This window comes from Fulmarus glacialis, unplaced genomic scaffold, assembly GCF_000690835.1.
Source record: "Fulmarus glacialis isolate BGI_N327 unplaced genomic scaffold, ASM69083v1 scaffold6658, whole genome shotgun sequence".
NCBI classification, from domain to species: domain Eukaryota; kingdom Metazoa; phylum Chordata; class Aves; order Procellariiformes; family Procellariidae; genus Fulmarus; species Fulmarus glacialis.
Window position 1 is genome coordinate 22,223 of NW_009228835.1, and position 12,547 is coordinate 34,769.

A 12,547-nucleotide genomic window follows, 5' to 3' on the forward strand; every position below is an offset into this window, starting at 1 on the left:
CATAATGGTAGCCACACCAGAAGCTATTACAACTTTTGGAAACTTAGTCCTTTCTAGGATGAATTTTTGAGATTTTTGTTCTCAGATGTGGAATGTAATTTCAGTATAGGTAAGAAATCCATGGCTTGCCAAAGTTTGCTTGCTAATGATTCCTAATGGAGTTACTCCAGCTTTGTTTCATTACTGTAGAGCTGGTTTTTGCTTTAAGCAAGATTCAACTCAAGGGTGTATTTCTCTTGTGAGGTCACCCAACAGATTACTAGTCTGGCTGTCAGCTTCATTCCTTCCTTCAGAATAATGTTACCGTTCATATTCCATCTTGTACAATGGATACATCTAATTACTAGACAATCCGCAGTGTCCTTACTCCTGGCTACAGCTATTTTGCAAGCAATTCCTTCATATATTTGAGACAATTAAAAGTGGCAGTTGTCTAATGTTCAAAGAAATAGAAATTGTATTCTTTGAAAGGGTAACTGGATGAATAAAAGCCCTCCATCCACTAGCAAGCAAGCCTAATGGTCTCAATTAGTTCTGATAAATGGGCCTAGTCTCAGTTTCCATAGTGGCTTTTTTTATTATTCTTGGTTCACAGAGATTAAAATAGCAGCAAGAGTAAAGGATTGAGCCTGATTAGGGGCGCTCCTTTCATTCCATAGATTTAGTTGCAGTTTCCAAATGGGAAGAGATGCCTGGGAACATTCATACTAAATTCACATTTTTTCTTTTCATGAGGTGTTGTAAAGTTCTTCAGTTAAGGAGGCCCTTATGTATTTGTAAAGTATAACCCCTACTGTGATGTTTATGAACACCGTATTTTATGAAATTAGCCTGGACCAAACTAGTTTATGCTTATCCACATTACAATCAAACAAGATGGGGGATCTTCCACTTAACATCTGTCCAGCTAACAAACAGGATTGAGAACCACCTTGCCAGTCTGTGTATATTACACATATGTTTTGACGGATGTTAACTGCTGGTTTCCAGATTTTTCTGTTAGACAAGGCCCTCAGCTGCGAAGCGCTTTCAACATGGATATCAACAGGAACTGAAGATATCCATTGCTCCATAATGGGTGCTCAGCATCTGCTGGTATCAGGCCCTCAATCAGCTACTTCAGAAGAGCCAGAGTTGCCATCTAGACAAATATATGTGCTATGGAATTATTAAGGGTGACTAGACAAGATTCGGATCTCCTTTGCCTTTCTGCCTCACGTAATGAATGTCTGACACACTTTTCTAGTGAGAGGATCTCCATCTTGTAAGTGCTATCTAGTAGGGGTGCAGACTCATTTCCATGATACATTTTGTCTCTTAAAAGTGCTAGACATTTATTCCTGTTTTAACTGACATTTTAAACTGATTTGGAATGATACATGGTTAAAAAATAAACCTTTGTAAGATGGAAATTTTGCCACTAACAGATTTAAGTAGTCTAATTTTTTTCCCTTTCGGCTTGGAACTACAGACTGCATTTATTCTTGCAGATAAAAAGGGCTGGGAGGGCTCTCTAGCCCTGAGGCTGACTGGCACCACGTAGCCCCAGTCCATAAAGCCCATACCCAAGCCAGGGTTTCTGCACCTGCGACAGGTCATTGCCTGAGACTGTGCGCTTTGGCACTGGCCAAAACTCTGCCAGGGAGTTAACACTTGCTAACAATTTAACTGTACGGCTGTTTGCTTGAGCCCATATTAGACCCTGGCCCTGCTTAGTTTACTAGCATAGACACAGCCAGTGTGTTTAATTTGGATAAGATTTTTTTCTTGTTGTTTTTGCATGTTGAATATTTAAGTTTTTATTATACTCCACCATGAATAAAGTTTGGAGGATTTGCAAGGCCGCCTTGGTGCCTTTAGAATGACACCATCTATCAACATGCCTTACTTCAGCTTATATTTTAATCTCAGACCCATTTTGACCTTTCACACACTTCTCCGTTTCTGTGGTTTTCCACAGACTCCTGAGTTAATGCATCTTTGTGTAAATACATAATTGTCAAATTTGCAATAATGAAAAAAAAACCAGCCCAAACCCTATCAGGGGAGATTTCAAAGGCTCCAGACTCCTCGCAGCTGAAAATCACAGCATGAACTGGACTCAGGCATCCTCAGCACTCTTGTTTTTTTTTTTCTTTCTTCCACAGCAACAGTCAAGCTGTGTGCTGGTGACAGAAAATCTGTCATGACATTACGAATCTTCCTTCAGCCACTGTTCCGCAGACACCAAGCTGAATAGCATTTTGGCACAGGCAGGTGGGAAACAGGCATGAGTGGCGAGGGAGAGCCAAGGTGCTGATGCTCTGAAGCAATTCATCTCTTAAACAGCCTCTGAGGAGACATCAAGCTGCTTTACCCCAGTAGAGATGATTCTGCCATTGCTTTCTCTCCCTCTAGTCTCATCAGGAGCAGCTGTCCCTGAACACGCTGTGTGTGCTGCACCAGGGCAGAATCAAGATCATTTTCTAAAGTTAACTAGATTTAGTCTGCTATCTCCTTCTAAGGAGCTACTGTCAGCATCTTATGCGCGGCTGAATTAGAATAAGCCTTATGTAATCCCAAATCCCCTCTGATCATGTATTTATTCTTCAATTTAGGGGGATTGCAGTTGTGATTTTTCTTTTTTTTTTGCATTCCAATTTTCTTTACAGAATTGTTTGCTTGAAATAGGACTATTTCCTGCAGTTAGACTGATGAGGGTTTCTTATCTTAGCAGTATTATACACATAGGAATCTATGCATTTGGTTTGTGAAGCTTCAGAAACATTTATTAAAAACCTGCTAATATATTATGTTTATGTTCTACCCATTCTCTAACCTGCTTGTGTTATCACAGATGGGTAAAAAAGTCAGTAAATACATAAGCCTCCATCTGTTACTCAAAATGAAATGAACTTTCAAAGTTTAAAATACTAAGGATAAAATCCTGATACTAGGAAAGCTTGGCTCAGAGAGCCCAGGGCTGGTTTTGATGTTAATGAGGATTCTACCACTGGCTTGTGATCAAAGTTAACAGACCAGCTGCATAAGAAGCTATTGCTCTACTCTTCACATTAGACTTCTATTTTATTATGGGGAGGAACAAGTTTACTTCATACCTTTGAAAATAGAAACATTTATCAGTTTACATGGAGTTAGACTCGGTTTACAGTGCTAAAGGTTTTTTCAAACAGAGTTCTTGGTTGAAAATTAATTTTAAATTATTTATATATGCTGAACGTCTGTGTAGTGTCTTGTGTATCTTTGTGCTTCCACCATGATTTCATGGTAGGCCAGCACCGCCTTAGTGACTACCCCTTTGCAGACGCTTGCCGAAATAAATGCAGTGTGTAGCTTACAGCTTTCTCCTAGAGAACTGCATGATTTTGATTTACTTTGCATGTCCCACAAAACAATGACCTGCACCAAAGCTGCTTCTGCATGGCAAATGACCTGTGGAAACCCATTGCTGCTGTGGGAGCTCGTGGCTCATAGTTCCTGTCCCTGCTCCAAGGCTGCGCAAGACCTTAGAATCATAGAATCATTAAGGTTGGAAAAGACCACTAAGATCATCGAGTCCAACCGTCAACCCAACACCACCATGGCCACTAAACCATGTCCCTAAGTGCCTCATCTACATGTCTTTTAAATACTTCCAGGGATGTGCTTCCACAGGGCTTTGGAGGTAGGTGGCAGGGGGCTGAGCAAAAGAAAGGAGGAAGAAGAAAGAAAGGTGGTGGATGAGCTTGGAAATAGGGATTTCTGGGCTGCTTTTTGACGAGGGGAGATGAGATGTATTTGATTAATTTAGAACAGGGCTCCACAGTGACGAAGGCAGGCTCTCATGAGATTTAACAGGTTAACTTTAAGCTTCCTTTAGTTGTTTTTACACTAAATTTTGCTTTTTGTAAATTTTATTTCTATAGTCCTTTTGGTTTGCCTTTTTGATTTCCTGCATTCACATCTTACTCTTTAGAAGTAGATGCAGAAAAAATTATGGAGTAGTAGTTCGCTGCAGTTAGTATACCCGAGACCTCATCGAGCATACCTTTCACCTTGTGGCATCATTTATGTAGAAGAAAGGTGCTCCCCTCTTTCGAACGGTAGCGTTTCAGTTCTGCTTCACAGGGAGGTGCAGGAAGTGGTCAAACCTGCCTTTACTCGCCACCTCTGGAGCTCTGGGATAAGCCGTGTATTGAATCACATCTGAGGTATATTTGTGTTCTGGCTCAAGGAGAGAGCAGACTTCCAGGAATTATTAGGCTAACACTGACAGTCTGGCCTTCTGGCACTGACAGTGTCACAGAAGGGCGCAAGCCCAGAGGTTGGCAGGTCAGGCTGTGATGCCCTGGGGGAGCTGTGTAAACAAGCATGCACAGAGCCACCTGTCCCCAGCCTGCCCTGAGGACCTAAACATCTGTAAAACTCCAGCAAAATCTCTTGCCCTGTCTGAATTAGAAAGCAGAGTGAGCCTAATGGCCTCAAGTCGCGCCGAGGGAGGTTTAGACTGGACATTAGGAAAAACTTCTTTACTGAAAGAGTGGTCAGGCCTTGGAACAGGCTGCCCAGGGAAGTGGTGGAGTCACCATCCCTGGAAGTATTTAAAAGACGTGTAGGTGAGGCACTTAAGGACATGGTTTAGTGGGCATGGTGGTGTTCGGTTAACGGTTGGACTTGATGATCTTAGAGGTCTTTTCCAACCTTAATGATTCTATGATTCTATGATTCTATTAAATATCCTACCCATTAGGAAGACATGCTTCTCCCCTCTGATTTTTTTAACTTTAGAGATCATCCCTTTCTTTTGCTTTAAAGGGAAAAGAAATGCTTTACTTGGGTATTATTTAAGAAGTACTTTTAACATAACTTACAAAAGTATGAAAAAAATACTTGACAAGCTATTTATTTTTAGAGTGTTTTCTGCTTGTTTTTCCGAATGCTGAGAATTTAAATTTCTTATTTTAAGTAGCTCAGGGTACTTTGAGACACCCATTTCTGAGGACTAAGTATTTAAATCCTTACCCCACACTCACCCCATCGTGCATTTCAGTGACAACCAGAATGTCTGCCGAGCAGCTCTCTCTCATGGCCTCAGCACTGAGGATATGTGGACTTAAAGACAAGGTGATTTAAGACTGATTTTCTAGAATATCACATTCAGTAGCTTGTGTGACAGGTCACACACAGGACTTTATCCAGCTTTAAATTCTACCTGTCGAAGAAGTGGTGCTCCTTTCCTAAGAAAGCACCAGTGCTGCCCATTGCACTGTTATGATACAGATGATACTGTCCCATAGATGCATAAGGCACGAGTTCCTGTGCTAGCTAAGCCTACTATGCCTCAGAATAAATTATTCTCCAGGAAAAAGAGGGAATGTTTTCATCTTTGGCCTCTGCAACAGCAAATGATAAAAATGTAAGGAAATCCTGTGATGTTTTAACGTATTAAAAGGGTCAGAATGGAACTTCTTTTCCCATTATTTTTTTTTAAAAATACCACTTTCTAGTTGAGTGAAATAGAGTACAGTAGCCTGCACTTCTGTGTTCTGTGCTTGAGTACAAACATTCCCGATGCACTTTTCAATATTTGCTTTTTTCAGGTGTGATGTTTTGAAAAGGTAAAATACAGAGAGTTGAGTGTGTCTGTTTCAGATGTGTTGTCCTATGCGTTCAGGGAGGAAAAGAAGAATTTAAAAATTAGGTTTGTAAAAAAAATAAAATTGAAAGCCAAAAATGTTTTTCAAAATGAGTGCTCTTGTTTCAAAGATAAAGATTTTCTTTTCTTGCTGAAAGCTTTAACAAAATCCTGGAGCCTGGGTGACTCTCTTTGTACCACCTCTAGTCCACTCCTGGTATAAAAGTTCTGCTGCAGACAGGCATGGGAAGAAGAATATGGATTTTGTTTTCCACATATTTCAGAACATGTGGCTATAATTTATTGCATTGTTTTTTGTTTCCATCCTTTCTTTGCTTCCCTCTCCTCCAAGCTTTCTACCATGCTTAAATAAGATAAAGGAGCCATGACTATGACCCCTGGGGATTATCTTGTGTAGATACATGCAAAGTTTAGACACAATTTTTCGATGGCAAACTAACACTGAATATGCCAGAAAAAAATTATTCACCTCAAAGTACTAGAGACATGGGAAGTGCAAAAAAAATTGTTTTGGTTTGTTTTTTTCATTTAGAGAACCGTGCACACTATCTGTTTGTTAGGAGGAGGAAAACGTTGAACCCCAGAGAGAAAAAATATTAATATAATTTAAAATTGTCCTTAGAACTGTATCTGTCATCTCATATTCATGGCACCAGTGACAGAAATATCTTCTTGTAGGCCCAAGTCAACAGCTAAACCATGCAAGGAAAATGTTCCCTTTAATAAAGAAAAATATTTGTGTAACAAGGTCATCAGGAAGACGTTTCAGACGTAACTCACAGCAGTCACAGGCAAGTTATAAGAACGGGAGGAGAGAGGTTTCTTGCCAAGAGCAACTCTTGTTTACTGCCAAGCTGGCAAATACCCTATCTTCCTTGGCATCTCTTGGGTGTGGGAAACTAGTCATGGAAGGGTCACAAGAAATCAAATGGCAGGCACAGCTTTTGTACAGGGCACAGCTCAGAGCTGTTGGACATGTGAGTCCCTTTCCCTCTTCCACAAGAGTCTTCAGCTGTTGTTTTAATGGTTCCCTTTAAGGTAAAGGCCCTCCAGCTCGCACGTTTGAATTGAGCTACAGAACCAAGTGAAGTTGTGTGATCTTCTTCACTTATCTCCTGGAAGCCTTTTCATGTCCCCCAGATTCCTGTACTGCTAAGGTCTCTTGCAGGGCAGATGTTAGATGCCTTCCGAGCCTCCTGTGTGTGGTAAAAGGAGAGGATTATCGGGCATCGCAATGTCCCACAGCTTTAAAATTCACTGAGCACCTTATGAGGAAGAGAGGATAAAAAGATATGACTCCTGCTCTGGGTGGGAGACAAAAGAGGAAGTAAGATAAAATTGGCAGAATAGCCAACCTCCCTGTGCTAGCGTCTTGAGAGTTTTTTTGAAGAATGTAATTTGCAAGTGTTTGCAAGAGAATGACTGGTTTCATGTCTGCTCAGGAAGCTGGAGTAACGGCCTGCTAAATAAGGCTGGGGAGGTGAAATAGCAGGCTACTACCCTTACCTCACCAAGCTGAGCTCAAAAATGTAAAGCCATAGCACTAAATACTAAATGCGAAGCTCTCTGGAGAAAGTGTTATTGAGGAAATTATAGACTGTCATGTTAGGAGTCTTGCTGCAAATTTTGCAACTCTCGGCCTACCTGAGTCCTTGAAATTACACCTAGTAAGGAAGCCTTTTCTTCTGTCCTCTGTGGGAATGGTGTTTTGTGGAAGCTCAAGACACAGGGTGAGATTCAGTCCGGCACCTTAGCTACCTGACTGGTACTTCTCTGTTAAATGCTTTAGTGGGGCAGTCTTCCTGAAATAAGCGCCTAAGGTCTGTATCTGGTCAGTGGAGAGAGGAAGGTCCTGTAGAAGATCTCCAGAGGGATATATCATCTGCCTCTGTGGTAAGTGGACAGGCTTTTCCTGTTGGGAACTTCAAAAACACTTTATTTTCTCCACTGAGGAGGACTGCTTCCTTCACTACTGATGCTCAGGCACCAGTTCAGGGCTTAAGCTAGTTGGGCAACATCCTGACCATACCTGCTATGATAAAATGGCCAACTTAAGCAGCCTGTTTATCTCCATCTTTTCCAATCTGACCAAACCTTGGTAATCAGCCCTGCTTTGTCCTTGTAAACTGAACAATTTCCTGTCCTGACCATTATCAGTGCCAATAGATGTACCAGGTCTGGCTGGGATGGAGTTAATTTTCTTCATAGCAGTCCATATGGTGCTGTGTTTTGGATTTGTGACCAAAACAGTGTTGATAACACATCGATGTTTTAGCTGCTGCTGAACAGTGCTTGCACAGTGTCAAGGATTTCTCTGTTTCTCACGCTGCCCTGTCAGTGAGCAGGATGGGGGTGCACGAGAAGTTGGGAAGGGACAGCTGACCCCAACAGACCAAAGGGATAGTCCACACCATATGACATCGTGCTCAGTAATAAAAGCTAGGGAAGAAGGAGGAAGGAGGGAGGTTCAGAGCTGTAGCGTCTGTCTTCCCAAGTAACTGTTACGCGTGATGGAGCCCTGCTTTCCTGGAAATGGCTGAACACCTGCCTGCCGATGGGAAGCAGTGAATGAATTCCTTGGTTTGCTTTGCTTGTGGACACAACTTTGCTTTATCAGTTAAACTGTCTTTATCTCAACCCACGAGTTATGTCACTTTCAGCCTTCTGATTCTCTTCCCCATCCCGCTGGGTGGAAGTGAGCGAGCGGCTGTGTGGGCCTGAGGTGCCTACCAGGGTTATCCCACAACAATGGAAAAGTACTCCCAATATTTGTTACCTTTAAGAAGGAATTATTAGAGGGGGAAAAAAAAAGTTTGTAATAAGATGTACTGAATAATTTTTTGACCTAACTTTTTGCTGTTAACAAGTCTCTATTAGGCAAGGTACTATTTTCCCAAACAAAGGTGTGAATATTTGTCTATGCTGTTATGCAAGCAGAAGACTTAATGCCTATTCTGATTTTAACACAGGGTGGAACAGAAGAAAACAAACATCACATGATTCACAAAAGATATTTTTAGAATTCTAATGATTTGTTTGGATATATGAACTATTGAACTAACTCTTCAGACAGATAAAAGTGAAAGCTTCTTACTAAAAGCTGCACATACCCTCCCCCACTATTTCTATGAATGGTGAGGAAGTTGAGACACTAAAAGGTTAGTGATGTAAGAGCTGTCCTCGGTCACACAGGGTGGTGGAAAAACAGAAGAAAAGTCTCCTAATCTTGATATTGACACTTAAAGTACTGTCATCACCATTAATGAATCCAGCAACATTTCCAGACAGGTATCTCTTGAGAAATTCATGTTACTGAAATACAAAGACCTGTGGAACTAGGGAAAGCATGTAATTACTTTAGGTCCAGAGAATCTGTTACAATTATCGATTAGGCTTTCCTATTACAGAGAACTACCCTAGAGAATTACCTATCTAGAATCCCCTATATAATGAGTGACTAGTAAAGTTTGTTACCTTTTTTTTTAAAAATTATTTTTGTACTTTTTTGGGGTACACAACTAAGGCAAGAACAGTAATCCATACTCTACAGTACAGACTGGACAGTTCGAATTTACCAAACAAATTTGGCACCAGAACCAATTACTTAATTTTAACTGAGATTTTGAAACATTTCATATTGTCTTTTTCAAAGTTTTGTCCCATCTCTCCTCTAATGGAGTTTCCACTATGGAATCACAGAAGATAGAGCTGGAAAAGACTTATTACATCATCTGTTCTACCTTTTTGATTTTAGAAAATGCAAGTGATGTCACTATCCCCCTTGACCCATTCTTTGACTTAATCCTGAAAACTAGCTTAAATTGACAGGATTTCTCCATGCTCAGTCTAATCTACTTTACAAAAAAAAAAAAAACCCTCAACCCCCAAAAGACAGGATATTAACAGCAAAAACAATTACTAAAGCAGCTGAAAGGACATTCTACATTTTAAAGCAGTAATTGCTCTAATTTAGATTTAATATGCATAAGCTGTTCAAATATATAATGGTATTGCATTCTAAGGAGTGGAGGCACTCCAAGGGTCACAAAGCTCATGAAAGCTTCAAAATAGAGTTTAGTTGTTAAATAAGACTTCTTGAGCTATAGCATGCTTAAAAAATAAAATCAGTCGTCTTTAAGTTTTAGAAATTAGACTGATACTTTTATGGCCATACATGTTCCAGTATTCAAGGCAAAAGCCAACCCTAGCTGTACATGCACAATGATGGGCTTTATTTCCATTCAATAAAGAGATATTGTAGTCATGGTGGATAATTTTATGAAAACGTCATCTCAGGTGTTGTTAAAAAGAAAGCATGGTGCTGGGAATTAATAACAAAAAATCAAGAGCAAACACAAAACATGGTGCACCCATGTCTTGACTACTGCAACAGATCTAGTCACACATCTCAGGAGATTATAGAATAGGAAAGGTACATAGAGAGACACAAGGTAGGTGGATACATAGAAGAGAGATAAGGACATGCCATGGTCTGGGTCAGTTTCTGTATCACAGAGATTAAAATAGAGAGGACTATGGAAGAAAAGACAGCTGAAGGGGGATATGAGAGAGCTCTATAAAATCTTGATCATCCTGGTAACAATTTTTCACTGTTCTTCACAATCATAAGAACAAGAAGGCATCAAATGAAATTAACATGTAGGAGGTTAAAACAAATAAAAGGGAGAAATAGTTCACAGAGTGCACAGGTCCGTTGTAGAATTTATTGCTATGGGAAACTCTGGATGCCAAAAGTTTAGATGAGTTCAGGAAGTCACTTCAGAAAATGGTTTGACAAATTAATGAAAGAAAATTCCATCAAGGGCTATAAAACACACAGAAATAACCTCTGGGCCAGGAAGTCCCTATGTTGCAGATTGCCAGAAGTTGTGAGGAGTTTTGCTGTGAGTAGGTTGAGGAGGTACACGTCCACTTGTTTTATCCTTTCCTTGTGGCATCCGCTACAGGTCACTTCCTAAAATAGGATACTGAGCTAAATGAACCTCTGGTCTGTAACAGTATAGCTAATCTTACATTGTGCTGTCACAAAGCAGAGATAACAGTGGCAAAACATCCTCCCTTTTTTTCCCATTTAATACACTTCCACCTCTTTGCTGTATGGATTTAACGCATTGCAAAGTAACTTCGAAAAAGCATGAGCTCTCGCTCATCCTTGCTCCAAATATCCTCTGCCTCCGGGTGAAACTGGAAGTAACAGCCAAGGCAGGTCCACCCTGGTACTGCTTCCAGGATGTGGCATTTGGAAAAAGCTGTCACATTTGATGCCTGGTGCATACATGCTGGTATGTATTTTTAAATATGTTGGGGGCAAATAGCCTCAGATTTTAGATTGGGGCCAGATGGATGATTCAAGTGAAAATAACACAGATACACAGAGGAATGGTCACTCCAAAAAGGCTGAACTGTGTATGTAACAGGATGCACAGGCTCTGAACAGCACTGCATGTCAATTACTTTATATTTCAACACTAACTGTGTTCACGAAAATAAGAAATAAAGACCTGATGCATCTCAAGACACTGAGAATTTAAAGCTATTTCTGAAACTGGCTTTAATTCTTTGACTTTCCAAGTGAACTCTTTGTTTAGGAAGAGACAAGCAGCTACAATTTTTGAGCCTTTTTTCTGCTAAAATTATGCCACACTGGTTAAAAGATAAAGTTTTTTTCAGATTTACAGAATATATATTTTTCAACAACCAAGTAGTAAAATGGGTCACTGTATATTCACATTTATGACCATCTTCCTTTTACCCTCCTGAATGCAGAGAACTGCAATATCAAAAGTACAAGCAGAAGAAAAAATGTTTTGAATGGAAATTATAAAATATTCAGTATCAAGTGTCTCATTCACACATACTAGTTTTACAACTGAAATTTCCTCATTTAGTTATGGTTTAAGTAGGGTAAATATAGCTTGAATTTACTATTCTCTCCTCTTCCCCCTCACAAGATGTCCAACCAAATCAGGGAATTGTTTAATCAAATTTTTAAGTGAAATGTTAAATTGTGCCTCTTGGCAGCAATCCTCTCCCAGAAGTTTTCATGCTCCCAGTGCTTGGCACTTTCCATGCTCATCATTTACCTGTGGTAGATATGGAACCAAATATACTACAGGACATACCATGAACAGCTGCAGCAACAGCACCAACAAAAGCAACATGTGTTGTTGGGCCTTTGGTTTCCAGGTGCTTGAGACACAGCTGATGTTCCTTCATTTTGTGACTGCTGCCTCTTTCTCATTTCAGCTACTTCAGTGCCCAAGTGGCTATAAGAACACAGACATAAGAGATGTACAGAATTACTACAGACCGTCAAAAAGTACATTCACATTTCTACAGCAATCTCTGATTCTACTGATTCTCACAACTCTTGGCAACAAAACCACGTGGCCATCAACTGTGCTGGCCAAGTAATAGTTCTATTGTGTTAAAAGCAGTTTCCAGAAGACCACATTTTAGTGACACGCTTACGCTACCGTGCCGTTGAATCACGTCTATTCTTATTGCTTTGGCCAGACTAAAAGGACTGTTTATTACCCTTTTGAACAGCAAGCTACACAGCTTGTGTAGCACTTGGGAGAGACTGAGTTGTTCCTTACCATATGACTATCACAGCTCTTTCCATTGTACTAGAAGTACAGAGGGATGGTTATTCACTTTGTGAATATGATCAGTTCCCACATGAGCTGGGAACTGATCTTTTTACTTTTTGACTTCTCTGGTCAATGCTGGACCAATGAAATTGATATAAGTGATATTATATCATGGGCATTAATAGCTGTCTGTTAAGAGCCAAGATTATTATATACCTGGGAGGTTTGCTACTTAAGAGTTATTCTCTGTAAAAAAAATGAATAATAAATATGTATTTCCAAAATACTTTTCCAACTT

The 12,547-nt window shown here is 40.1% G+C and overlaps 1 protein-coding gene across 1 annotated transcript in view; it reads right to left on the reverse strand.

The window, feature by feature from the left end:
* RGS17 (regulator of G-protein signaling 17) overlaps positions 1-11,917 on the reverse strand; it is a 28,656-nt gene extending 16,739 nt beyond the window's left edge. Inside the window, exon 1 of the mRNA XM_009583613.1 lies at positions 11,779-11,917. Within this exon, the coding sequence (XP_009581908.1) occupies positions 11,779-11,897 (119 nt within the window). The 5' untranslated portion in view covers positions 11,898-11,917. The remainder of the gene's footprint in view (positions 1-11,778) is intronic.
* Positions 11,918-12,547: the final 630 nt, after the last annotated feature.